Source organism: Zosterops lateralis, assembly GCF_965231275.1.
Source record: "Zosterops lateralis genome assembly, chromosome: 1".
NCBI classification, from domain to species: Eukaryota; Metazoa; Chordata; class Aves; order Passeriformes; family Zosteropidae; genus Zosterops; species Zosterops lateralis.
In genome coordinates, this window is record NC_139762.1 from 40,256,656 (window position 1) to 40,283,337 (window position 26,682).

Here is a 26,682-nt window from a genome sequence, read left to right on the forward strand (position 1 = left end):
GTCAGGTTCCCATTCCCTGCCAATACTGGAAACATCTGTGTTCCACAAAAAAAAAAAAAAAAAAAAAAAAAAAAAAAAAAAAAAGGCGCTCACTACTTTATTTTCTTTCATCTTTCTGAATTAAAAAACAAACATTTTGAAGTGAAGGACTTGTAATCTGCATTCCCAAGTATCAAATTGCTGCAGGTGTGTTTGCTAGTGCCCAGAAGGCAAGATCTGTTTGAACCAGGTTATTTTCTTTGAAGTTCATCTATAAACTTTACAGCTAAATAGCCAGGACTGATTTGCTTAGGGATAGAGTCTTTGTTTAAATTTTTATACGTCTAGCTTAATGCTCTGAAATATGCGATGAAAAAAATGTTTGTTTCTGATCAACTTTATTAAAAAAAAAAAATGTGTGGGGATATTTTTCTTCCAAAATAACTGAAAGGGGAAAACTATTCTCTGTGTAGGCTGTGATGGAGTTAGTCTGGTTTGGCTGCTGGCACAGGAAAACTCTAATGGACATGCACCACTGTCAAAAACTCCTGCAGACAAAAATGATGAGAGGCTTTCACTGGTAAAGTCAGGGTGGGATAAGCTCGGAGGAAAAGCAATGTATCTTAGGGTGACTCCCTGCTTGCCTAATGAGTCTGTGCAGCAAAGGTGCAACTTGTCAGAACAAAGCCAGGCTTCTGAGGCGATGCCTTGAAGAGGGTTACGGTGAAGTTAAGGAGTTGAAAGAGGGAGATAGTGTTTCAGACAGCGAAGTTAGTCATCCTCACATCCAGTTAAATCCCTGCTTACTGCTGAGCGGTTTTTGTTAACCCCGCAGCGCGGCCGGGCCGAGGGGCTTTGCTCGGGGGAGCCAAGATTACAGTCCCACCTCCCCGAAACGCGCCAAATGACTGGTTTTGCTCAGGTCTAATTTATATACCGCCCTTCACGCAGCCGATGAAGTGCGGCTGTGTTACACAGCCAGCATTTAGATTTGGGAGCGGGGCTGTGAAAGGGACATTGTGCTCGAAGGGCTGCTGTCTGCCGCGGTCGGCCGCGCTGTGCCCCGTCCTATTGAGACCTCAAAAGCAGAGCACAGCTGTGATGAGTTTCCAGATCTGTTTGGCCGTGGGGACCGGCCCTGGTATGCGTGCGAGCCGGGGGGGAACATCCCTCTCCCCTCGCAGCCTCTGCCTGGGGGGCTGGCAGCGGCTTCTGAGCGCTGAATTTACAGGGGCCAAATTAGTTGTGGTTTCAGAGGGCTTTCCAGAGCTTTGCTAGGCTGTAGCACGCAGCCCCATGAGGAAGGATATCAGTTGATGTATAAAATGGCCAAGGAACTTCGGTAAATAGACTTTACCCTTCAAATCCAGAGGTCCTGGCAGCGGCTGTGCGGGAGGGTGGGGTTGTACTTTTCCCCTTCCTGTACTTGGACACTTTTGATTATCCAGACTTTCTGGGGCTGAGCAGGGCTGCCTAATAACAAAGCCTGCATAATATAATTGCCTAAATAGGCCTATTGTCCTTTTCAAGTCACTGTGCTGTGAAATCTTTCAACTTTTTGCTGAAAATGTTGCATCTAACATTTAGGTGGCTTACTGGCTGCAGCGGGGAGAGGATCCTTTACCCTCATTTCTCATTGCTGAGTGGTTTGGAAGCTGATTATATTCCTGCCCCCTATTGATGTTTACTCCTTTTGGGAGGCAAATATTTTAGCCCCTTCTGGCAGGGTAAACTGCCAAAAGTAATAGGCCTGGAAATACAAAGCTATGATTGATTTTGACCTTTGCTCATGTGCATGAAGTCTGTCCCCATGCACTGTGACCCATGCCACTTCTTGCTGAAATCCAAGCCCTTTCAAACCAAATGGAACCACGAAAATACAAGCCACAAAATGCTCAAAACTATTCTAAAGTAACAGAATAATCATTTTCTCTGTGCTTCAGGAAAAGTATAGACAGGAGGGCAACAAAACTCGATTTTCTAGCAGGCAAACCAGGAGTAATGTCTTACTGCTGCCACCTTTTTATGAGAACCATATTCCAGGTATGAAAGAAACAAACTGATATAATGTGGAAATACTTCTGTGCAGTATTTTGGTCACAGTAATCCTAGCTGTTTCTCCTATTTGTAATCTGTAAACAACTTGCATCCAAACCCAAGGATTTTAAACTGTCTTTTTAAAAATAATTGAAGGTCTGGGATTTTATTAATTTGTCATTGCGTGAGCAAATGTGTTTCAAACGTTAAGAATGTCAGGAACAGTAGCCTAAAGTTAGCATCCTAAATCCACATTTCATGGCTTCATTTCCAAATATGCTGAGCATCTAGGAGCTCCCTCAACACTTTTTAAAACAGGCCATATATTTGAATGATCAAATACTATTTAAAACCTTCATTTAATATTAAAAATGTTTACAGGACTGTTCCACTTCCTCGGAACTACATGAAAAAGTAATTCAATGGCAGTGTTCACAACATCAACAGTGGAAATAGAGACACTTATATGAGAAAGTAGGACTTGCTTATAAAAATATATTACTCTCTTTCCATAAAATTACAAATCAGCTGAGTTTTTTTCCCTTGTATTTTGTCTGACTCACAGGTTTTTCTGATTCTCTGTTTGCTTCTCTGCAATAAAGTCTGCTCAGCAGATATTAATTGCAGTATAGATTTTAATAGCTAGATTATCTCCTTCATATACTCACTTATCATTTGCAGCTGCTCAGGATTGCTTTCCCAGTGGCAGCAAATTAATATGACTTTGGTCACTGTGCATTTTGCTTATTTGGGGGGAAGGGAGGAGGGGAAATCTAGCTTTCTTCAGCTCATTTTAGTAATCTGAATAGGAGCGTAGAACTTGCATCATGTGACAGGGCAGCTCACCAGCATGGGGTCCCTGTGTGAGAACCTCCCTTGTACATGACAATCTGATAAGGATATCATGTGGTTTAGAAACACATTCCCACAATGTTCACTTCTTTGTCCCTTTATTTGGGAGTGGGTAGGAAAAAAACTTTTAACAAACTAGTGCTGGCCCTTATATAACTGACCCCACTTTCTTTTAGTGTTCTGTTTGAGCCTTGCAGCTTCTTCAAATACTTTTGTTAAGAGAGATGGAAATATAATCCAGCAAGTCTGTGTTAAAGAATCCTAGACACAAAGTATATAATACACCTTCTGTTCCCCTTGGACAAGGTGATTTTTCTTTCCCCTGCTTATACCATATATAAACTGAATATTATAAAACTATGGAAGTTAAATATACACATGTGGGCGACACTTGTATAGGTTTAATAGGTTAAAGCTTGAATGAGTATTTATAAATTCTCAGAGTGCTCTGGATCTCAACCGCTAAGGACATGATGTTAGAGTCCATCCATGGTTTGGAAGGATTTCCGTTTTATGCACTTTCAGTGACTTACATTTTACCCTCTAAGTGCATCCCCTAAGAAAAAAAGCAGAGAAATGTCTTGCAACAAAGAGATTTTTTTTTTAGCACCGCTTAGTTTCTTTTAATGGTTTAGAGGATCTCTTTCCATTGAACCATAATATTTTTCTCTAGGCTCACATTGTATTTTTAGCAAGGATCTTTGAACAATAAAATGACAAACTAAGAATGTCTTTGTCTTTTACAGCCTTATCTAGTGAAGCACTTAAATGCACTCAACCCTCCGCCCTCAATTTTAATAAGAGTTTCAGAGACAGAGTGGTTGTATGAGTGAGCCTTTGGTGTATTTATGTACTGGCACTTTTAGGAAATACCAGTAAAAGTTCATGTCACTGTGCTGGATGTTCAGCACAGTGAACATTCAGCATCTCTTCTTAAAAAGAAAGGAGGATCATTCTTCTTTTAAAGATGCATAACAGAGGTGTGGAACAATTAAACAGGTTGACCAGCATTGCACGAGGTGGAGACAAAAAACACAGTTTGATTTAATATAGATTTCCTTCAGTTAGTGCTTTGATTATAGAAAACAATTTGTGCCTGCAAGATAGAAACAGTGGAAGAAATGGTTCAATTACTGCTTCCCCAAAACCAAAACACAAAACCCCCACACAAAAAAAAACTCACCCCAAAAAACCACCAACAAAACAACAAACGAACCCAAAACAAATCAAAAGAAAACCAACCAAAAAACCCCACCCACCATAACATTTCAAGAACACAAAAAGTCTCTTGAATCCTGCAATTTTTTTATTTTTTTTAATTTGAATGCAGCTTGATGTAATTCCTGAAGTGGCCATTAAACCAACTCTGCTGGTTCTTCTGCCAGGCTGGCTGATGACACAGCAGCACATCAAATAGAGGTGTGTATCTCATCTCCTATGAGAGTTCCTTCCTCTTCCAGTCCTGTACCAGAATCCTTCCTCTGCCAGCTGATGATTGATACCAAGAGGATTTCTAGGTTCTTGCATGATAAGTGAATGTAACAGCATCTGAATTGATTTAAGTATTTCACTTGTTCATAAGTACCAATTTGGGACAGAGGTGTTCAGGCACGGTGCAGCTGTGCCCTGGCTGATGGGGGTCTCAGAGCCTCCAGCACTTTTGTTCCCCCGTGGGCAGAGCCCAGAGCAGGAAACAGGCTCCTCTGCCACTTTAATTCCTTATCTTCTACTCAAAAACTCACAAGACCAGGGTTGCCTGTCTTTCAAAGACTGAACATTCACTCACACATGAAGAAAAAGGAGTTGGAAATCTGTGTCACAGTGCCATCTGGCGATACCTGACACCCAGACCTCCCCTTGGGCAAGGACTGTAGATCTGCAAGGCAGATGCTTCTCCCAGGACCTTGGTTTAGGCACAGGGAAATGCCTGTCCCCCCAAAGCTTGACTCTCTCTAGGGATTTTGCACTCCTCTCTGGGTTGCTCTAACCAAAGGTCCTAACTTCTCTACAAACTTTTCCTCATTCACAGAGATCCCCCCTCACTGCTCCACCAGCCTGCAGGTTTTGGCTTAGGGCACAAGTGAAAGGACTGGCTAAAATGCCACACGTTGGTGAACTTTTTTATTGTTAAGATCAGGTCCTGAGCTTGGGTGTTCTTTCTTTGGTTTTAAGCCATTGTTCATACTACTGGCTTTCAACTTTTGATCTGAGGAGGTTTTTCCTTTTTCCCCTCATCTTGCAGAGTAATCTTTAGCATTGCTTTGTTGTTTGAGTTTCCTCTTTTCATTCAGCTGGGGAAGAAATGTTATTAGTTACTGGATGAGGGTATATGTGAAATCCTCCTTAGAGGTTAGCTGGAAAGTCTTGGACTTTCTAAGGATCTTTCCGGTTTCACTCCACACTTTGAACACTAAGTGTTCAAACACTAATTGAACATTCTGTAAAATGCAGAACAAATGGCAAATCACCTATGTCCTTCAGTGTCTTTGATCAGGGGAGGCTAACAGGGCAAGCTACTTTTCCCAAGCCTTTATCCCCTAGTGAACCTCAGCCTTCCTCTCTCCATTTGGAGAGCACATTCCAGCTGTGTTTTTCTAGTTGCACACGTAGTCACATGCTATGTAGGTTTAGGTATGTGAACTGCTCATCTTTGTATTCTTTGTGTGTATTGCTGCAGTCACATCTCTGACACCACACCAAGAAGGATCCATTATCTCCCTGAAGTTTTGAAAAGAAGCCTTCAGCTGCCTGCAAGTCAGAGCTGACTCATATCCTTCTGTGTTTTTTTGGTTTTTTTTTTTCCTTATCTGAATCCTTTCCTTTCTCTGTGTTTTGGTGAAGTCCTGCAGGACTTTTGTGGTTAAAGCATGAGCTGTGTGTTAGGATGCACTGAATGTCTGGAGGCAGTTTGGGCAAATAGCTGTTCCCTTCTCCCTGAAATGGAGTCCATTATAAACACTGCAATTTTTCACAGGGACTGTTTTCACCTTCACCAAAATGTGAAAGTAGAGCTCAGTTACAGCATGGTACTCTGGCACTGCCCAGCAGTACCATGTTTGTTATGCTTTTACTAACTTGAATTTTTGTGCGGACCAAGAAAATACTCTGACAAAAAGAGGTTAGGAAGGAATGACGCAATTAAATGAGATTAAATCAGAGTATTGGTTTCCTTGGAACACATATTTGGCTTTTTATCAACAATCTTTTCCCCATTTTTCAAGTAAACACATATTTTCACATGATAACTCTATTTGAAATATTAATCCTTCCAGGGCTGCATTACCTTTGTTTCTTCTTCAAAGTCCATTACTATGAAAAGGTTGCTGTTCCTTAGGCTGTTTCAGCTTCAAAAGAATTTTAGGGCCTGGTCTATTGGAAAGCTTGGGGGTATAATTAGTGAAAATGGAAATAGATGCAAGAGAAATTTAGTTCCTGATGTTTTAATTTAGTGTGGTACTACCATGTGTCGTTGAAGAGGATTCTTAAAGGCAAACATAATTATTTCATTATGGTCTTCAGACTGCTTTCATTGGTCTTAATGACAAGAAGCTGCATAAGGAGTCATACATTTTAATTAGACCTTCTTATATTTACATCAGATAAATAACAAATAATTGATGAAAAACAAGTCTTCTGAATGGATGATTTCGCACAGAGCTCTGGTTACAGTTTAATGGTAAAATATTTCTCTTATTGTTTTGCATTTTAATTATGTAGCATTACTACTTTAGAAGAGATCTCAAAATACTGTTATTTCCATCCATTTCATTAGATTCACAATTTATTTATATGAATCTGAAGAGAGAAGGTGTTTTTCAACATATATACACCTGAAAATCAGTTTCCAGCTTTCATTAATTTCATTTTGAATTCATTTCCTAGATAGTTTTTTGGTTTTGGTGACAATCTCCAGTGAAAGCTAGTTGGAAGAGGAGTCAGAGCTTTTCCTATATCTATGTAGGAGCAAGTCCTACCATGATTAGTAACCAAAAACTCCTGTAGAAGTCAAGGAATATGAAATTGTAAGACCTGTAGTGGAATTTTTTAAGAAAAATTTGGGTGCATCTTTCTCACTAGTTTCGTTGAAAGTTTTATTCTTTTGAAAATCCCACCAATACCTTTTTATAGTTGTGTGTATACTTCTGTATGCATTTAAAATACCTGTATTTAATTTTCTTTACCCCCTTTATTAGACACTCTAATACCAAGAGAAGTTATTTTAGAGTTTTGCTGTTTACAAGAGTCTTTCCTGTTTGCAAGCTCTCCAGCATTTCATTTTAGTAACAAAACATATTTCACATGATTCATTCCTCAGAGTATAACAAACACTAATTGTTGTTATTGATTTTAAATTTCACAACCATTACAAGTAACCCAGATGAGTGGCAGATAAAGAGTAATAATCCATGGAGTTCTGGAAGTGTTTCATGTTTGTCTGTAGTACTTTAAGTGATCAATAGTAACTGCCGCATTGAAACTAACTGCTGTATCAAATAACAGTAAATCAAATGAATGTGCTTACAGATTATTTATTGAAAGCTCTAATTGTTCACTGGGGCCCTGCTTATCTCAGGAAACAATAGAAGGCAGTGATCAGGCAAACTGGTTTGCAAATGCCTGGGGTGCCATGAAACAGCAGGGTCTCCCTGTTCTGGGTGGTATGAGAGCTTTCCAAAATGTGCCCGCATTGTACTGGGATTGTCTGGTCCCAGGGTAAGGTGGTCAGAGGTGAGTTTCCTCAGAGAGCATCCCTTGAACTCACAGGTTACACTTTCTTTAAATTACTGTTTTTAATAGGTTGTCATCTTTGGATGACAAACTTGTGTCTGGTGGGTAAAGTGTGGGAAAAGAACTAAGAAGATTTCCCAAAATTTATGACAAGTCAATGTAATGAAAAGCAAAACAGGATCAGATCTTAGAATGGGAAGTAATGGAAAGCATATTGAACTTACTCTGTGGAAAGCTTGCCTAGTTTATATTAAAGTTTGTGCAGCTGTGCAGTTGTCAAACTTGTGCAAATACTAAGAAATTAAAAGCAGTGATTTCTAACCAACAACCCTCCACCACTGATTTTACTAATTCCTTAAGATGGCTGCTCTGCCTAGTCACAGTGATTCAGTGAAGTAGTAGTGCCACAGGTTGGTGGTTTTCTGGACCTTTGAGTGGATTGAGTAGTCTTGCAGTTTCACAGCTACCTACATTTTTAATAGCCTTTGTGTGTTGGCACCAATACTTGGTTATGTCTTCAGAATCCTTTGGGTATTGGCAGAGGCACTAAACCAGTCCTTCAGAAAGTTTGGGAAGATTGCATTGAATGAACTGTGACAACTGGAAAAGCATTTGTAAATATTAGCCTAATTCCTCAAAAAATAATGGCCTGAATCTCTCAAATATAGCAGGAAAAGAGGCTTTTCCCTCCTAAAAGAAAAGGTACGTTTTATGAAACATAATTATAAGCTTAGTGTAATAGTGGCTATTCATAATATAAACATTTTAAAATTATTAGAGCACAGTAACCAGACATCTTCTCAATTCTAACCTCATAGGGCAATGTAACTTCACTTTTTCAGAGTGTGTTTTGCCTGAAGTTTCTTGGGACATCAGCTACCAGGACTGAATGTTGCTTTTTCACTTCTTTGGAAACAGAGTACTTTCTTTTTGTCATATTCTATATAAGGTATGGCTGATGTTTTTCCTGTTTGCAAGGAAAATATTGCAGTCTGTTGTGAGTAGCTTATCTGGGAAAAAAAAGAATCAGAGCTGAAGGTAGGTATTGAATAAGAAAGACCAGGTGACTAGGTAATACTGTTAGCATATATGGTTTTCCTGAAGTACAATGTGTGCATATTTTTTCACTTCGAGTGAGAATAGTAATGACATACAACATACAGGTAAAATTACGAGCATTCCTCATTCCAGTGGTTTAATAGGAAAATCTACTGCAGGTAGAGAATAGGAAAACAGAATATTGGGAAATGTGCCCTCCAGTCAAGGTACTCATCTTGTCTCCAGGCTCTTCTGAATGTCTCATTTTATTGATCTTAGCTCTTCTAGGCAGTGTGGATGTGTGCTCTGAGCCACAGTTAAGAGAACTGCTACCAGCTGGCTCTAGGACACCATTCTCCTTCCCAGATTTCAGCTTCTGCTGGACCTACTGTGAGAGGGGCAGAGGGCTGTTTGCCATGTTAACTGGGCTGATGGAAAGTTATAAGGAAAAAAAACCCCACAGAATTAAATATTTTATAAATTTAATGTCAAGGTGCTGTGAATTACAAAGAAAGGGAATTTGTTAGTGTCTTAGTTTTCATGTTACCTTCCCCACTGTTGTTACCATTTTTAGTCTGGCAGGTATTCAATTCAAGAATACTGAAATTCTGCTCAGGTGAGCATTACAGCTTGGTAAACTTTATATTTCATTTACTCCCTCAAAAGATAGTGACAAAGTTCTTAAATATACTATAAACTGGAATTACTCACATTAGCATCAGAAATGTTGGTGTGAGCTGCTCTTAGTACTGCACTGTCCTAGTCTGGCAGGCTGAGGGGATGAAGGGGAACAGGGTATTGTCCCTGTTTCAGTCTCAGATGTTGCAAATGTACATGTGCTGTAGGATGTTAGAAAGGTCAAGTTTTGGTCTGACTGTCCTTCTATTTGCAGATAAGCTCAAGTGATAAACATAATTTTTTTCGTGTTATTGTGTCATGTCTAAATGGAAATAATGGATTGTTTTAATACCCCCATAGAGCAGTGACATGGGTGCAATTAGGCTAATGTAAGGAATAATCTTAACACTTACTTGGAAAGTGAACTACATGGATGTAAAATGCACATATACAAGCAAGGATAGCCCAGGGGTTCACTACAGTGATGCTGGGATGTGGGAGATGTGTACTGGGATATCTGCATGGTTTGAGAAGCTACTTTTGCTTCTCCCAGTCTACACACCACCCTGTCCTCCTGCAGCAGGCTGCTGCTGAACAGCAACAGGAAACTCATGGCTCCATTTCATGGCCTGAGCCTTGCCATCTTCAGCAAATGGCCCTGGATTGCAGGGGCATGGCTGGGAGGCTGGAAGTGTGCTCCTCCCCTCCCTGCTCTGCCAGTGTTGGTGACCTCTGGGAAAGGGCCGAAGGGTGGCTGCCTGGGATGTGCTGGTTCAGCAGGTTTCATCCCAGCTTTGTTGTGGCATGAAACCTTACTTGATAAAGAATCATACCTCTGGGTGGCATAATGCCAAACAAAGGTCTGCAGCAAGGGCCCAAGGGTGACATCCCAAGCAAGGAGATATAAAGCTTCACAGTTGTCCACTGCCTTGGAAAAAAGGCGAGTGCTGTGTGACGGGGCTGTCAAAGAAAAACAAGGAATTAGACATCCTTTTCAAAGGAAATCAAAACTTAGAATTAGCAAAGCAATAAAAGCCTTCTGAAGTGAAAGCTGGAAACAATACATTTTTAATAAAATGGGCAGTTACTCTAATTGCTGAACCCCTACTGTTCAATTTCTTTTAGTGCCCTTATTCATTAAATTCAGCATACTTACACTTATTATTTACAGATGTATGCATTTTAACTTGTTTATAGAAACCATGCCTTGCAGAAAGCTGTGGATGGTATAATACTAATTTGTGTTTATTGCTGCCTATAATATGCAATTTTAAAAACAATTAAAGATAGCGGTGGAGCTCATCATTGGAGCCAACCTCCAACTGCCCATGAAAAGTAAAATATTAGCACCGTGTGCTGCCTTAAAAGGTTATAGGCCGTTTGTAGTGAGTTGATAACATACCCATTAATGAAGAATTTACCTGTTCTTAAGGATTTTAAGCTCAGCAGTCTAGTTTCTAGATAATGTTCTAATGTAACCCATTTAAACATATGTGATGGAGTTCATAATTGCCCTTGTAAATGGGTATAGAAAGGAGGATATATAAATCAATTAGTGATATCCAGCAGTGTGGCTGTAATACAAATTAATTGTAGTGATGAGCATTTTAACTGCTACTCTACTAACTTGAAGTAGTTCTGATCACTGAATTGGCTCTTGTTGAATCACTCTATTAATTTTAAGGTTTGAAAACACTTAAAGATCAAAATGTTCTGAACTAATGGTCCTAAAATTTGAGAAATGAAATGATATGTAAAATATTACACTCCAAGTCAGTTTTATGGCATTTCCAAAGAGAGCACAATTGTTGTATTTTGTCCATGTGGTACTGAACAACTGTGTAATAGTATTACATGATTAAAGATATTAAAACACTCCTTTTCTTGCTGGATTCAAGCCACAGCAAAAAGTCATGATACATAGTGTCATAAGATATGTTGAATATATAGAAAATAAAAAAATTATTTGGCAGACATAGTAATACCAAAAACTAATACCAACATGGATAGGAGGTAAGTTTTGAGGAATAAAATCATTCCTTTAAAATAATACTCTGAATTATTCTGTTTCAATGCTTGAAAAGACTTAAAAATAAAAGTCCTCAAAACACTATAAAACATTTAATAACTATAAATGGAGACTTTATGACTTAGTAAAATATCTGGATGTGTGTAGAGATTATAGCAACTATTTCATTGCCCTTGCAATTTTCATTTCTTACTGATGATTGTGGATCTGGGTTTTCTCTCATTTATGTTTACAAGAGCCTTTTTTGAAATCAATGGAGTAGCAACACCATAAAATATAACTGAAAAAAATAATCAGACCTCTTTCATTTTTAAGTGCTTCTTTCCTTACAGTGGGCCTTTTCTTAAAAATTTTGATCCTGTAGGGAAAGCACTGAATTTGTTACACCAAATTTGTATCAATAGGCCACAGAAATAGGCTTCTTTTTCATAAATAAAGAATAAAGGGGTCAGAGTTCTCATCCTCTTTACACTTGTGTCTCTTCTTTGCCCATGCCACTTTATTCCACATAAGGATGTGACCGTAGGAATTCACAGGTAAAGCAGCCAGGGCCTGAATTGTAAGAAAATTACATTTTCAAAGGAAAAATCTAACTTCATGCAGATGATGGCACACTCTTTGGGGTTTTTTTTTTGGGGGGGGGGGGGGGGGGTTGTTTTGTTTTGTTTTGTTTTTAAGGAAGATCCTATTTTTCAGTTTTGCAGTAATGCAGAATTTTCACTTGAGACTGATGTGGTTTTGCATGGTAACGAACAGGCAGAAAATCACCGACCTGAAAAAACTACAGAGCTAGCATCTTTCGGATGTTTTTCTTCAGTTTTCCATACGATTTATTTTTTTCATTTAACATGTTTTCTTTTTCATTTCGAAGGTAGGCTCCTAATACAAAGTGATGAGCTGCTGCCCTGTAAACTCTGCCTGCCAAACCCTGCGGCCATCCTGTCTCTACTCTTACTTTCACCCTGGCTCACTCATGGTGTCTGCCTGGCCATTTATTTAGCGAAAGACGCTCCTGTTCTCAGTTACTAGCACGTCATTAAGTCTCGCTGTCTTGAGAGTAACACAGGTATAACCAGATGCAGTTCTTGGCCCTGATATAATTAATCCTGACAAGCTTTCTGCTTTCCACGTTTGCTCAGGTGTAAATACATCTCTCTGGCTATGTGGACACATAAACCCAAATGTAGAAATGCTTTGCTGACATAACTGTTAAAAAAAAAAATCATCCTGAAAAGCAGTATAATTTTCTTTGAAAAGGTGATGTTAGTTATACATAGTACCTCAGGGTTTAGTGGAGCTGGTGCTTGAGAACCAGACATTGCAAATCTACAGAGCAGCTGCAACCTCCTCATTGTCCTTTGCTGCTAACTGTAGTGAATACCTGTACTCGTAAAAGAGAATGTGCTTGCCTAAAGTTGTGGCCCTGCTGGGAGAAGCACCAAAAGTGGTTGCAGTGACAGCTTCCGCTGTGTACCTGTGGGACACAACAAAAAGATGCAGCAGTTTCAGACAAAGGTTTTTTAGGGTGTTTTCTTTCAGAAATACCTGATCGTGTGTTGGTGATTTTCAGGTCATACGTATTCAATTTATAAGACTAATCTGCTAGATTCAGACTTAACATCTTGATGGTATGTGAGGCTTGGACAGTACAAGTCAAGAGTAGAGGATTTTGTGGCAGTTTCTAGTGTTGCTTATGCTGTGTGGTAGACAGTGGTCCACATGCACAGTTGCTGCTGTGTTGCCTTCAGGAGAGAATTCAGGGTTTCTCTCAGGCAAGTCAGTTCCCTGCCAGGGCACTCCTGTGTAATTGTATGTATGATGATAATCTTATAGAAAGCTGATCCTCAGCTGGCTGCAGAGATCAGAAAATTAAGGCAAGGTTTTGTCATCTCTCCCGAGTTCCCTGCTGGCAGCAGCAGTGGCTCTTGGAGGCAGGAGGCACCCAGCCCTGTACTGTCTCACAGTGGGCAGGTGAGTGGGGTGCACATGCAGACTTGGGGGTGCTTCAGAGCCCCTGCAATAGAGGGACCAAGCACAGACTTAACACAGTCCCCTGTTTTGTCATGTATCCTGTGTGAAACCTAGGGCATGACATGTAAGGCTATATTTTGAGGACACTGCTTAGTGCTGTAGACAGCCAGGTTCTCAGTTCCCGTAGAAAATCCCAGTTGTGCTGCTTGCATTTTTCTAGAAATTTATGATGCAAGCAAATAAAGCTCTTTCACTGTCAGTGCTTCTGTTTCTTGTCTGTAAAGTAAGAATAGCTCTTCTTTTATCTCACTTAGGTGTTACGAAGGTAAAAATATGAATATATGGCTTATTCATGTACTGGAATGGCAGGGACCATGCTTGTAGATCAGATAAGCAGAAGAGAGAAGGATCTTTCACACTGCTAAATATGGCAGAACCAGAAGCAGTGCTGGTATTGCTGTGTGACCAAGGACAGCAGAGTCTGAGGAGAGTGAATCTGTGCAGGAAAGTCACTCTGGAAGATGTGCTGGCAGGTGGGGCTCCTGGAGTGCCTTATTAAATGCCAGCATAAAGTCAGGTGACTGAATTGCCATGTTTAACTAATGGATTGATAAAAATGCCAAATTGTTGTCATAAGAGAAAAGTGTTACAAAAGAATCTCTACTCTTCAGTTGGCAACTGATAGAGATTATTTGGGGGAATAATAAAATCTGTGAAGAAAATAGCTGCTAAGTTACAGAAATTATATTATGAGAGTAGAACAGAAAAATAATCAGAAGATATATGCTGTTGTCATCTGACTTAGAGAAAAAAAATTTGGATAGCTCTGCTATGCTGGTAGTAGGATACTAAACTATTTCTTGGCCTTAATCACCTCATATGAATGCAGGTTTCAAAGGGCTATACTCCTGTTGCATGGCCAAGACCAGTATCCACTGACTCCACTGACTTATGTTACATGACTCTGCTGGTTAACATTACAGATTTGCAATTGAAACTTGGCAATTTTGTTGATGAAAGGCATGAAGGAATATGATGCAGTTCTCTCTCTCCCAGTTTTAAACCAAGATGCAGCAGATGAGTGTAAACACTTCTTTTTTCTGTCAGTTGACAAATACAACTTGGTGTATGCACAGCAAAGGCATTTGTTGAATACAATTTTTTTAAAAAATCATACTTTAAGTTAAGTCTGTGTTTTATCATTGAAATGCTACAGTAGTTAAAATGAAAGCACTCTAAGGACCTACTTTGCAAGTAATGTCTCTCCTCAAGGCTGTGGAGGCCTTTCAGGGTTCATTCTTTCAAATATCTTTTGACTTGGCAGGATCATGATCATTACCATTATTTGAATTGGAGTATCACTGGAAAGTCCTGCAGCGCCAGTTACTGTACAGCACATTCTGAGGCCCTGCCCAAAATAGTGCACTGTCTAAATGCATGAGATGCAGAAGGGTGGGGGGAAAAAATACTGCCCTGATGGTATGTCTGGCTGCAGTGGAGCAATGGCCAAATTTGTACTTGGAACTTCATTAGGGTGAGGATATCAGAGCAGAGAGTGTGCTTTGCTGCTTCTTGTGCTCCGAGGCGGAGGGCAGAGTTCAGCAGGACCCCTCTTCTCCCAGTTGCTTTGGGACAGAAGCCAGCTGTCCCTATCGCTCTTTAGCTGACAGGAGTTGTAGCAGCAAAAGTACTTCAGCTTTAGAGAGCTCCTGCCAACTCGGCTGCGCCTATCGGGACTTGCACCTTGTCTGAGATAGTTTTGGCAGCAACAGCCTGTGCCCTTTGCATGGCCCTTAAAGTGCCCTGAGTATGAGACTCCTTTTAGGTGACCTTGCATGCAGTTTTGTCCATTAGTCTGGGCCTCGCAGACTGGGCTTCTGAGCTCTGTAACCTTCACCTCTTTCTAGTTCTGTTGTTATTTTAATCATACTGTATGAATCCTGGCCAGCACATAGTGGAATGTGTTAGATACTCTATTAGCTTTTAAAATAACAGAAAAAGTTCATTTTTGATTGAACACCCTCAAAAAGAAACACTATCGTGGAGTTTCATCTTCTGATGTCCCCATCGAAAGTAGAATGCCCTTTTTCAGACTAAAGGCAAACCAGTAGACTTTAGAGGGTTTCTTTGGCCTTTATCCAGAATACCACCCTTTTTTTAAGGACAGTCTGGTAGAGAGAGATGCATGACTTGATTAAAATTAATGCTGGAAAAATTGTAACGAAGAGTTAAAATATTATAAATACATTTAACATCATAGCTTTAAGGCAGATGTGTGAAGCTACAAAGACATAAATTAAAAAGAAACTCTCCTATGTGGAAAACAAACTTTCTTAGGTACTTCTGAAAATCCTGGTAATGATATCTCAGTCTGAACTTTTTGTAGGTTTTAATACATATATATTGTGTTCACTTGTGATAAAAAGTATTCCTTCCTGAACTTCGATGCGTACCCAGCTCTATAAGGAAAGGGTTTTGGCCGTGGTAATTTGTTCTGTGTTGATTAACATTTGCACATGGCTTCTCCTGAGCCTTTTCCTCGGTCCTCCTGCCCTCAGCCCACTCCACCTCCGTACGTTCGCCCACCGGGAAAAACAACGATCCAGCACAGCAAGTGCCAGTACTGAAGTAGTAGCACAACTTCTTTGCTTTGTGCTTTTTTTTTTCTTTGCAAGGGAGAAAAGGGGAGTCTTCCCACAAGGGGAGACTTTGTTTTCCTCCTTCTGTTGTCTGTGATCCCCACCTGTTGTATATATGGTAAAAATATCTGGGACTTATAACCCAGCAACAGTACGCAGCTAGAGTCATGTGTGACCGGGTCAAACACACACTCGCTGGAGGGTCATGGCCAGGTTACTAAGTCAAGGCTGGCAAGTCTCCACGATAATGTTTTCTTTCTCTCTCACTCTTTCTTTTTTTTTTTTTTTTCTTCTCCCCTTGTCTGTCTTCCAAACAAGAGTTTAAAAAAACCCAAACCCTCATAACAATGCAAACTATTTAAGCATGACAAATTCAAAGAAGTTTTTTATTTAAAAAAAAAAAAAAAGTTGGGGGGGAAGGCAAAGTCAATGATATTTTGGATTTAATTTTATAGTATAGTTTTATGTGGCACATGAAAGAGAGAAATTTGTATTGAAACAATTGAGACCCACTTTCCCAGTTCCTGGCTCTTTCCTGGAAGATGATTAAAAGCAGACTTTTTTTTCCAGACGAGACATAAAAATTAAATGATCTACAGTATATAGTTATTTTTTCAAATGTTTGGAGGCTTATAAATAACTTCTACAATCAAATGCACACATACAAGCAGCAGAGAATCTGGTTCTAATTACTTGTACTTTAGTTGAACTTTGGCGTTTCCTTTGACTTTCTGCCTAATGTATGTGAGCTGAGTGCCTTGCACTCCTGCAGTGAATTCACAAAAAAAAAAAAAAAAAAAAAAAAAAAGAAGAAAGAAAGAAAAGGCAAAAAATCCAGACTCTTGTTGGTGCCAACAAAAATGAGGGTTAACAGAATGTTTTGACCAAATGCAACACTTTGCTATTCACCCTAATTAGCTGAAATTGCTGCTTCCCACCAGGGACCCTGAGCTCAGTATTCAAAATTCCCTTGAGGCTATCCAGGAAATGCCATTTGCTTTACAACTTCTTATTCTTTTAAAACTCAACTGTCCAAAGTGTGCATTAACATGCAAGCTTAATAATCTAAGCTTCTAGGAGAACATGAAGCATTTTGCAGTGCCTGCCTGCTTCTAGTTGGTCTCAAAATAAAATACCTTCTTCATCTGTCAACACGGTTTAGCTGGCAGTAAATTAGCTCTCAGAAAGCACGCTGTGCTTTTAAAGATCTTATCTGCTACTTTATCTAACCTTTACAAAAATTTCAGACATCTTAGGAATTGTGAAGTGACCGATTGTTTGAGAGTCCCTGTGTGCTTAAGCTGCATTCAGGTGTTGGGTGACAGCACCGAGGCTCTGTTGTCTCAGGTGAGTAGGGATTCTGAAGTGTCACATCCCACAGGACAAGAAAGCAGGGCATGGAAAGAAGTTCCATTTTTTTTTATTCTCTTTTTTCCCCCCTTGAATTCTTCCTAAAATTGTAGGACTGCTTTAAAAATGCTTCTGGAAAAGTCAACTGTCCACCCCCCCATCCTTTCTTTTTTTTCCTTGTTGCTTGTGTAGACATGCATAGAAGAAATCAGCTTCTGCTGTCCTGCATCCATTAGCTGTCAACATGTTGCAAAAATAACACTTTATACCTGCTGAGTACAGGCACTGCATACTTTTTCAAATAAAGAGTTACAAAAGCTAAATCCAAGAAAGAATAGTAAGTCAGAAACTGGAGTAAGAGTCAAGCAAGGGGTTCAAGCCTTCTCCAGAAAATGCACACCTTGCCTGTGATCAAAAGTGAATGTGCCCAAACTAGGTTTTATTATACAAAAAAACCCCAACAACAACACACCCCCCCAAATAAAACCCAAATAACCCCCCCCCAAACCTACCAACCAAAAGAATGCAACAAAAAACCAAACTCTCTAGACAGTTGTTCAGCTAATGCAAGTATTATTTTTAGTAGATTAAGTCCTTTTAGTGGCAAATGTATATGAGTGTTTTAGGGAAGATCTTATGATTTCCATTGGCTCCTTCTTTGTTGTATATCTTTTCAAATTGTCCTGAAAAATATTCTCTAGCAGTACCTTCAACACTTCACTTGCTGACTCTGTTGTGTATTTATCTACTGAGTTGTTTGCATAATCTCTTCTGGGTATCACAAGCTCCTGTTGTTTCTATAGTGCTTGACAGACCTCTCTGGTGTACAATACTGTTTGTGGTTGGAACACTATGGGATGCTGGTGCTTGTTTAGAATGAATTGATGAATAAACAGAAGTGTATTAGTACTATTCCTGAAAGGCTGCTTTCCCCAAACTGAAATCACAGAAGGATTGCAGGAGCACAGTTGTTTTATTGGATGACACAACCTTGTTTTCCCATGGGGAGCCTAAAAACTGCCTTTTAGGTGGACCGGGAGAGTTCAATGAGCTAATACAAAACACATTGTCTGCTGGTATTGGAGTTTTAAAGCTAAAATTTTATCATTCCTTAGACTCATTGGAAGCCACCATAATTCATGTACAAGCATGAAATAAGGCAAGGAATGTTTGGAGCTTCTCAAGGGCATTTGATGAATCTAACTTTAATTTAGAAGTACTAATAGATTATTGATTCAAGCAGGGTGGCTGTGCAGAGATCAATAACAGTGCACTCTCTATCTCTCTTAAATACCAAAAATTACTGTTGAAAGGAAATTATCATTCTCATATGAGTTTTCATTAAGAAAAAGCTTCATTAAAGTTTTCTTCGTGCAGTAAGAACACATAGGTGTTTGCCAAGTTTAGTTTATTTAATACTGAAAAAAATGAGTATAGTTCTGGACATTGTCTTAATGTCACAATTTATGGAGCCATGTTATTTTACTTGTTTTAATTTTCTGTTTTATCACAGACTCCTTACTGCTAAATATATAAATAAATTGCTAAGGTATTTCTTTGCTTAGATCAGAGCCTTTAATACTTTACTCCAGCATTTATTTTCTTCTCAAGAAGTGTCTGTCCTTGAAGTTGATACTAGCTTAACCCAAGGAAAAATGGCAGAAAGGGGACCTTCTCTTACAAGTAATCAGAGGTTGCCTCATGTGCTGTGATGCCCACTGTGAATTCAGCAACACATGGGTTGACAATGAATCATGAGTTTAATACAGATGTATCATCGTTGTAATCTGAAAAATATCATGTACAGTAAATCTTGTCTAAGATTTTTCCATTGAGTAATATTCTTTAGGGCCTGCTGTTAGTACTCTGGAGATATAGCTCTGCTGATAGTGCCTAATATTTCTGGATAGATCTGAGTTCACAGATCCTGTCATTCCTGTATATCTGTTGAAAAGTTAGAGGGATTTATCTGAGAAGCAGCAGATGACTAGGTGAGACATGAAAATGTATTGCACATCCACAATAAACGTGAGGAATGATGACAGCATATCACAGAAAACTAATGCAGATGTTTTGGAAAGATGTAGTTCACATGTCTTATCTTGCACCATAGAGCTTTCACGTCCTTTCCCTGAAAGGGGTTACTGGCTTTTCAACGAGCTCAAAACAAATGACCATCTAGAAATATTAAGGCAATAAAGGGATGTGGGGCTCATAACATATAAGTAGCTTTTTCTCAGCAAGGTTTCCTGATGTTACAGGTCCTAAGGTAGGTAAGGAAGTGTTGCTGGATTGTGCTAGTTTTGCAGACTGAAAACAAAAAGGGCAACTTGTTTAGGTAATTTTCACTTCAGGTCTCACAATCTTTACATATATCCTGATGTATGCTGCTATCCTGCTAGGTCAGAATTGCATGCTGGAGATGTTACCTTTTGTAGAAAAAGGCAAGAGATTAAAAAACTCCCTGAAGATTAGGTACCCATCACAGTTTCCTTTGATATCACAGGCTGATATCAAACTTGCATATGTGGATGCTACACAATTCAATAGGGTAAAATCAGAACATGAGCCCAAAGTTGTCCTTTTTGGGAGCCTGGTAAGATTCATGCCCTACATTTAAATTATTGGATACTTTAAAATATAGTTTTGAGGCTGTAGGATGTAGTCCTGCCATTATTTGTCTTGCTTGGCTCCTTTTAAATTTTACTAGGATAGACAAATTAATGTTTATTATGGTATTATGGAAAGAAAGGCATGGGCCAGTTTAATACTTACAATATGGTTATATATAGTAATTTATTCAAATTATGATGAATCATTCAATTTTATTTATTTATTTTTTTTTTAGCAGTTGAAACTCAGAGCACCAGTTCTGAGGAACTTGTTCCGAGCCCTCCTTCACCACTTCCACCCCCTCGTGTTTACAAGCCCTGTTTTGTTTGTCAAGACAAGTCATCTGGATATCACTATGGTGTCAGTGCTTGTGAGGGATGTAAGGTGAGTGCCATCATCTCCCTTTCCTTTTATGGGGCTGCATTTCATCTTAGGAGAGGGATAAAGCAATGCAGTTTGATGTGACTTGATTGTCTTCAAAAGACAGCTGTAACTTTCTGCCATGAATTAATTCTGATTCATGACTAAAGACAAGTAAATTACTATCATTCTTGGAATTAATTCCCTTCATAACTTCTGCCAAATATGTCTTTCAGGGACTTCCTTAAGTACTGACTCGCATGAGAATGTGGTCATAGATGTAGACATAATCAAAGAATGAATGGAAAACTTTTTGAGACTCTTCATTGTACATCTGTAGGTCAAATATTCCCTGAGATCTCACATGGCCCTTGGCTGCTCTTGCCCTTTTTCTGAGTACTTCTACCTCTCTGTACCCAAAGGGTGGAATTTGGGACCAGGATCTGATCATCTGGAAATTTTTGGTGCAGTTTCTAGCTATGTAAATAATCTCAGATCAGTTTGGGAATTTGAGGATTAGCAGGTTTATATTTGCAAAATTTAATCTGTCAGACTTCATTGCTGGCACATCTGCCGGCTGCCTTCCAGTGCTGTGATTGTCAGAGCATGAATTGATGACTGTCCATAGGATGCAGTAATAAAACACACCACTCAAAAGTAGAGAATGTCTGAAGACACCCAGCAGAGAAGCAATGTCAGCTACACCATGTTTGTGTGCAATAATTGGAGGTGTGCACACAGTGTGCACTTCCATGCATGCAAGGAAGAAGGCAGAGTGAAAAATGGTAAAGAATGATATAAGGCAGATGCTCTCACAGATAAATTTGTTAGCATACCCCAGTGCAATGATCTTTCTTAACAGTTAAAGAAAAGACCTATGATTTTCATCCTTCAGCTTAAAATAGCTTAAAATAGATGTGTAGTGTTTAGTGCTGAAAATGTGACAGGTGCTATAGCCATATATATAAAGTTCTTAGAATAAATTAACAAAAGGCATTTTGCTGGTTTATTTTTGTGAAATTATATATTTTTCAGATAGTTAGCCATTTTTACTTTATGCTTTGAAACTTCAACTTCTTCCATGCTAGTGGTGTTTTGTTATTAGATAAAATATAGTCCTGGGTTTGTGTCATTAGACAAAAAACTAAAGGATTGAAATCTGGTTTTCTCCCCTCTATTTTATAACTGTAGAGACTGAATTAGTGAAAGTAACTTCTTAATCTCACCTCAGTTTTAAAACCTTCTGGTATTGAGGTTTTTCTTGGATGTCCTGTCTGTATTTTTTTTTTTTTCTTTTAGATACCACAAAACTATCAAAGTTTAACTGTTTGTTAAGAAAAACTATGGAAAGAATATGCTGTAGCTGATTTCTTTAAGTAGGAAATCTCATCCTACTCAGATGTTAACATGAAAAAACTGATAGTGTAACTTGCTCACCCACGTTACCTCTAAGCACAGACACATTTGCAGGCCGTGGCAGAAAGATCACATGTCCCTAAGAGTTAATTCTTTTTGAAAAATATGCAAAAATACACTCTAGGACTTTCACTGGCCTACTGCAAAACATTTTCATAAATAATTAAAGCAAGATCTCACTTGTCAAAATACATGAGGAAATTTGTCTTGTAAATGTGTTAGCCATTACTAAACAAGAACTAAAATATTATCTTCACTTATTTGCTAATTTGCAAGATGGTGTAATTCAGCACGTAACGATAGCTGATGTTAAAAGAAGAAGAAAAAAAAAGATTAGTTACACACAAAACCTGTCAGTCTATGAGAAATAACAAGATTCCAAAGTAGTAACTTGGCAGCTTGAGACTGGTAATATTTGGGTTTGTTGATGCTAGCTCTGCCACAGGTTGGACTAAGGTTTTATGAAATCTCTTCCATGGATTGAATCAAATTCCTTAGCAAATGCTAGCAAATGGCAAGAACATGATGTGGCTGCTGAATCAACCACCAGTCCTTTTGGTGGACAGTTAGGTGCTACATTTGCTGTTGAAAGTTGTCTGAGCTTTCAGGTCAACAGAAGTGGTGAGCTGGATGTCAGCAGGGAGCAGACAGCAAACTGCAACACCAGGGGCCACCTCAGAAACCTGTGTTGCCAGTTTTCATTTTTTCTCTGAAGACTGTTACCCTTTTCTCCTGAGCCCTTTTTTGCTGTTTGGTTTATTTTTCTTCTCCTTCATCTTTATACTTGCTTTCATACTGTCATCAGCTGTTGGTCCTGTACCTCAAGAAAACTACCACCTTGAACTTCTGATTTGTACCCATACAGGCTTCTGCCTCTTCTCAAGTCTACTTTCACCCTCTGTTCTCAATATCAATTCTTCATGTGCCTCTTTTCCTTCCAGCCTTCTTCATACAAAAATTAGCAAGTTGCTTTGGAAGTTTCAATAAGCACTGAGAACTGAGCACTGCTGCTTGAGGAAGCCTCCTCTCATGTGAATCTCTGCCTTTCAGCTGATTAAACTAAGTTTATTAGAGAGCTTGTGTTTCACTTGGCTTCTGCTTCTGCTTGGTATGGAGCTTCAGCTTCATGCTGATTCTCTAGTAAATCAAGGGAGCAATAATAATAATAAGGAAGATTTCATGTTACAGCCTTTTGTGTAGTTAGGAAACTCAAATTCATTACCCCTTTACCTTGAAGACACATTTCCATGCAATTTCAAAGAGCTCTGTTTTCTTCAAGATCTGTCACTGAAGCTGACCAGCATATTCAGAAGCTGTTGGGATGGGGAAAGGCAATCTCATTCCATAAGAAGCTAGACTAAAATATTAGCCAACCCCTTTATTTCTCTTTTCATCTGGCCATGTTGCAATTTTCTCCTTTTTCACTTCTGTTTTCCCATCTTCTTTCTTCATCGAATTTGCAATCTCCGTTCTGTGGTGTTAAATCATCAATTCACTCATTTTTTTCTCCTGCATTTGCACCTTCCTGAATTCTGAGGTCCTTTTCTCCAGTCTTAGCTTTTTTTTCCTTCTGACTTCATTTACCTTTCTCTTTGAACTCCTGGCAGTCTTGTTTCCCAAGGCAAACACAGATGGAAAACTCTGCTCACATCATATTTATCTAATTAGGACCCTGATCTTTTGTTTCTCTGTGCTGGCTTTCCACTAATTTTCTTCTAATTTCCTCTCTTTCCTTCTCTTTTGCCTTTCTCCTTCAAGTTCCAGTGAAGCTGCTGCCACAGTGATCATTATTAGATATTATCTAATGCAAGGAACAGTTTTCTATCCTCCAGGTTTTGGGTTGATAGCTGCCTTTGGTTCATCAGGTTTTCTTTTTCCTGGCTTTCAGGACCCTTTCCTTGCTGATTTTTCAGTATCTCCTTAAATGGCTCTTTATCCACTTCCTGATGCCCTTCCCCAAGGTTCAGTTCTTTGGTTTTCTATTTTAAAAAGCATTGTTTACTGACCTCTTTTTATGGTAGACCAATGGGGGACGTCATGGCGCTATTCTGCTTATAACAGGTGTATTTTTAATTGAAACCCTTCTAGACAGGAGCCCTTGGAGAGCTGTGGATGGTGGCTATGACCTTGTGATGTTCAATTTGGGACATACTGCCCTGTAAATTTTATCTTCCCTCAGCAGCCACGAATCCATGGATGATTTCCAAAGTACCTCTATCTCTGACTTTTCCCCTCCCATCTTCCCATGGTGTGTTATCTTGCTCATCTCACTGCTACCTTGGACATAGAGTTCATGAAGACAGAACTTTCCATCCTCTCTTTGTGTCATCACCAAATATAATGTCAGTTCTTTCAGACATCCTGCCATGATAACATCATTTCTGATCTGCAGTATTCTATTTTACCCTATCTATTGTCATTTTTCCTCCAAAATCTGAGAATCTGGCTTCATCTGCCTTCATTGTCAAACCATTGTTGTGGTTTTCTCGCATGAGATTGGTGCCTTGTCCTGTCCTCCCTTTCCTCTTTTTTCACTCACTGTCATCCTTGGTTCTTATTTTTTCAGATACCTAGGAACAACCTCCTAACCTCCTTTGCCAAATACTTTGGTGACCTCGCTGTCTTATTCATTACTGCAGTTTTCAGTACAGCGCTGTAGTAGGAAGACTGTTCTATGGCTTGTGTTGATATACTAATCACTTAAGGTTTTTAGAGGATGGAGTATTTCATAATAAGCACTTGTGAACCACAGTGAGAATTTCAAAGTGATTAAAAAAAACCCCAAAAATGTCCTTGTGTGTTTATTTCTGGGTGTTACACAAAACGCAAAAGTGTATGTGCCTCATAGCTGGTCATTGGCTTACTGTATGTATTAAGAGTTTCAAAATCAAACTGGTCTTCACAGGTACTTGTATTTTGTAAGAAAAATTCCATAGACAGTCCATCTTTTTATGTGTAAACCAGTACATTGACAATATTCAGCTTATTTACAACTTTTCCATTTTGTAAACTGTATGACATTTCAGAGGTGGGTTTTAGAATCTGCTTGTGTTGTTTCATTACCTCAGTTACAGACTTCTGAGATATTTCTCTTTCTTCCCCCCAGTCTCTGGGTGTTGCTAGGTAGCACACAAACAAATTCCACCAAAAATGAGCAATTTGGATTTATCCGGCTGGTGCAAGTGGTTATAGGGCTGACTGTCACCAAACGCTCAGCTCTTTGCTCCTGACTTGAGTCGTTGTTGTAGCTGGGTTTGCAGAAAGGGGGAACTGAGTAGTGGTCTGGATTCCCCACACAATGCCATCATTGTGTGGGTGAGGAGGAGAAGCTGGTGTTCTGGCAGCTTCAGCTGTCTCTGGAAGCCTTGTCTCTTGTTCTGGGCATTTAAAAGACGGCATTCCTCTGCTGACAGTCCTGCCCGGATTACTGGCTTGAATTTGGTAGGCAGCAAAGTTGCCTAGAGCACTTTCATGGGAGAAAACAGTGCAGCATATAAGAGGGTAGGTTTACGGTCCAGCAGTTTTGTCTGAATGATGAAGATGCCTCTCTGCCTGTTATTGATGCTAACAGACAAAAATGTAGATAAATCTGCTTCAGTACTGAGTGATCCCAAGTTGGCTTTTATCGTAAAATAAGGATAGCTTTCCTTCCATCGGAGTTTTCGTATAGAATCGCATCTAATGTGGGATCATTAAATTAAAAGGGTAGCCACATTCAGTACATTTTCAAGGATCTTCAGCTATGAAAATATATCTATTTGTTTGACATATTCCTGAATCAAATATATATTTTTATTGTGCCAAAGACTTGAAGCAGTATGAAAAAATAGGTATTGATATACACCTTGACATTTAAGTCTGTAATTTTGCAGGACTGACTCCCCAGAAAAGATGAAATACGCACAGAGGAAAAAAATTGAGAAAATGAAACAGTTTTTGCTTCATTCAAATTTGTTGTTAAGCTTAGGATGTTAATCTTAGGAGAAAAGCTGACATTTTGTTACAGTTTTAACTTATTCACTTACAGATGCAGTGCAAGGCAATCCCACCACTCAATTCGAGGCCCGAAATTACTCACCTAACTTTGAAGGCGGGGCTTTCTGCAGCCTGTTAAGGAGGAGAGAAGTTCCTCTGGTTGCTAATTCAAAGCATCTAAACCAAATGTGCCCTGGGTCACCTTCTAGAACAGCCTGTCCTCGTGAACCTTTGGGTTAGGTGCCCAAGCACAACTGTGTTAATGTTCTCTGATATGGTGTTTCCTATGATCATGTCCCCCTGGATGCTGAGGGGCTTGGGGTTTCCCTGTTGTAGTCTCTGAATCCCTGATCAGCACTGGTACAACAACTGGTTTACAAGATGCTACACAGAGAGAGAGAGAGAGGAACTGGCTTTCATTTTGTTTGTTTGAAATTTGATGGCAAGAATATTATTTCCACCCTAAATGATATCATGATTCTATGATATTATGCTTTGGTTTGCGAGAAATGTTGCTGAGAGACGTAAAATATTTTATGAATTGTTATAAAATAGTTCCCTTTATGGAACAGTGTCCTTGGGGACAGATGCCTTTTCCTTTTAATAATGTCTCTTACATCATGTGAGAACAGATTTGCATTTTCTTAGGCAGTTCTGGGATTGTGGAGGGATCTTAAGCAGCAGTTCTTTTTGATAACACCACTCTTGCACATGTTAGCTTCTAGCTATAATATAATTATGTTTAAGCCTATATTTATGCCCCTTTACAGGGAATTAAGGATCCAGACATAGAATTTTATCAGCTATTTAGCAGTAAAAAATAAATGCACACTTCATAAAGCTTGCTAACTAACATTCCATGTATTTGTTTGTCTTTGTTTTCTCAGCATGTTTTAATCACCTTCAACTGAAACAGAAAGTAAGAAATGTAAACTTGAAAATATGTGCATGGTGTGATTTGTATCAGGGAAAGAAGTAACATTGTTTGCAGCAATGCAGTGGGAAAAGCTTCTGTTGGTTCAAAGAAAAATATAGATCAGCTTGAATGATCAAGCTGTATTCGTCTCCATTTAGGCT

At 39.1% G+C, this 26,682-nt stretch overlaps 1 protein-coding gene across 3 annotated transcripts in view; it reads left to right on the forward strand.

Annotated features, from left to right (window-relative positions):
- Nucleotides 1–26,682, forward strand: part of RARB (retinoic acid receptor beta) — a 92,238-nt gene that overhangs the window by 4,938 nt on the left and 60,618 nt on the right. For 2 of the 3 annotated variants that reach the window (XM_083862284.1, XM_083862286.1), the window contains exon 2: nucleotides 20,090–20,238. In XM_083862284.1, the coding sequence (XP_083718410.1) occupies nucleotides 20,090–20,238 (149 nt within the window). The remainder of the gene's footprint in view (nucleotides 1–20,089; nucleotides 20,239–26,682) is intronic. The other variant, XM_083862285.1, reaches the window with a different exon arrangement.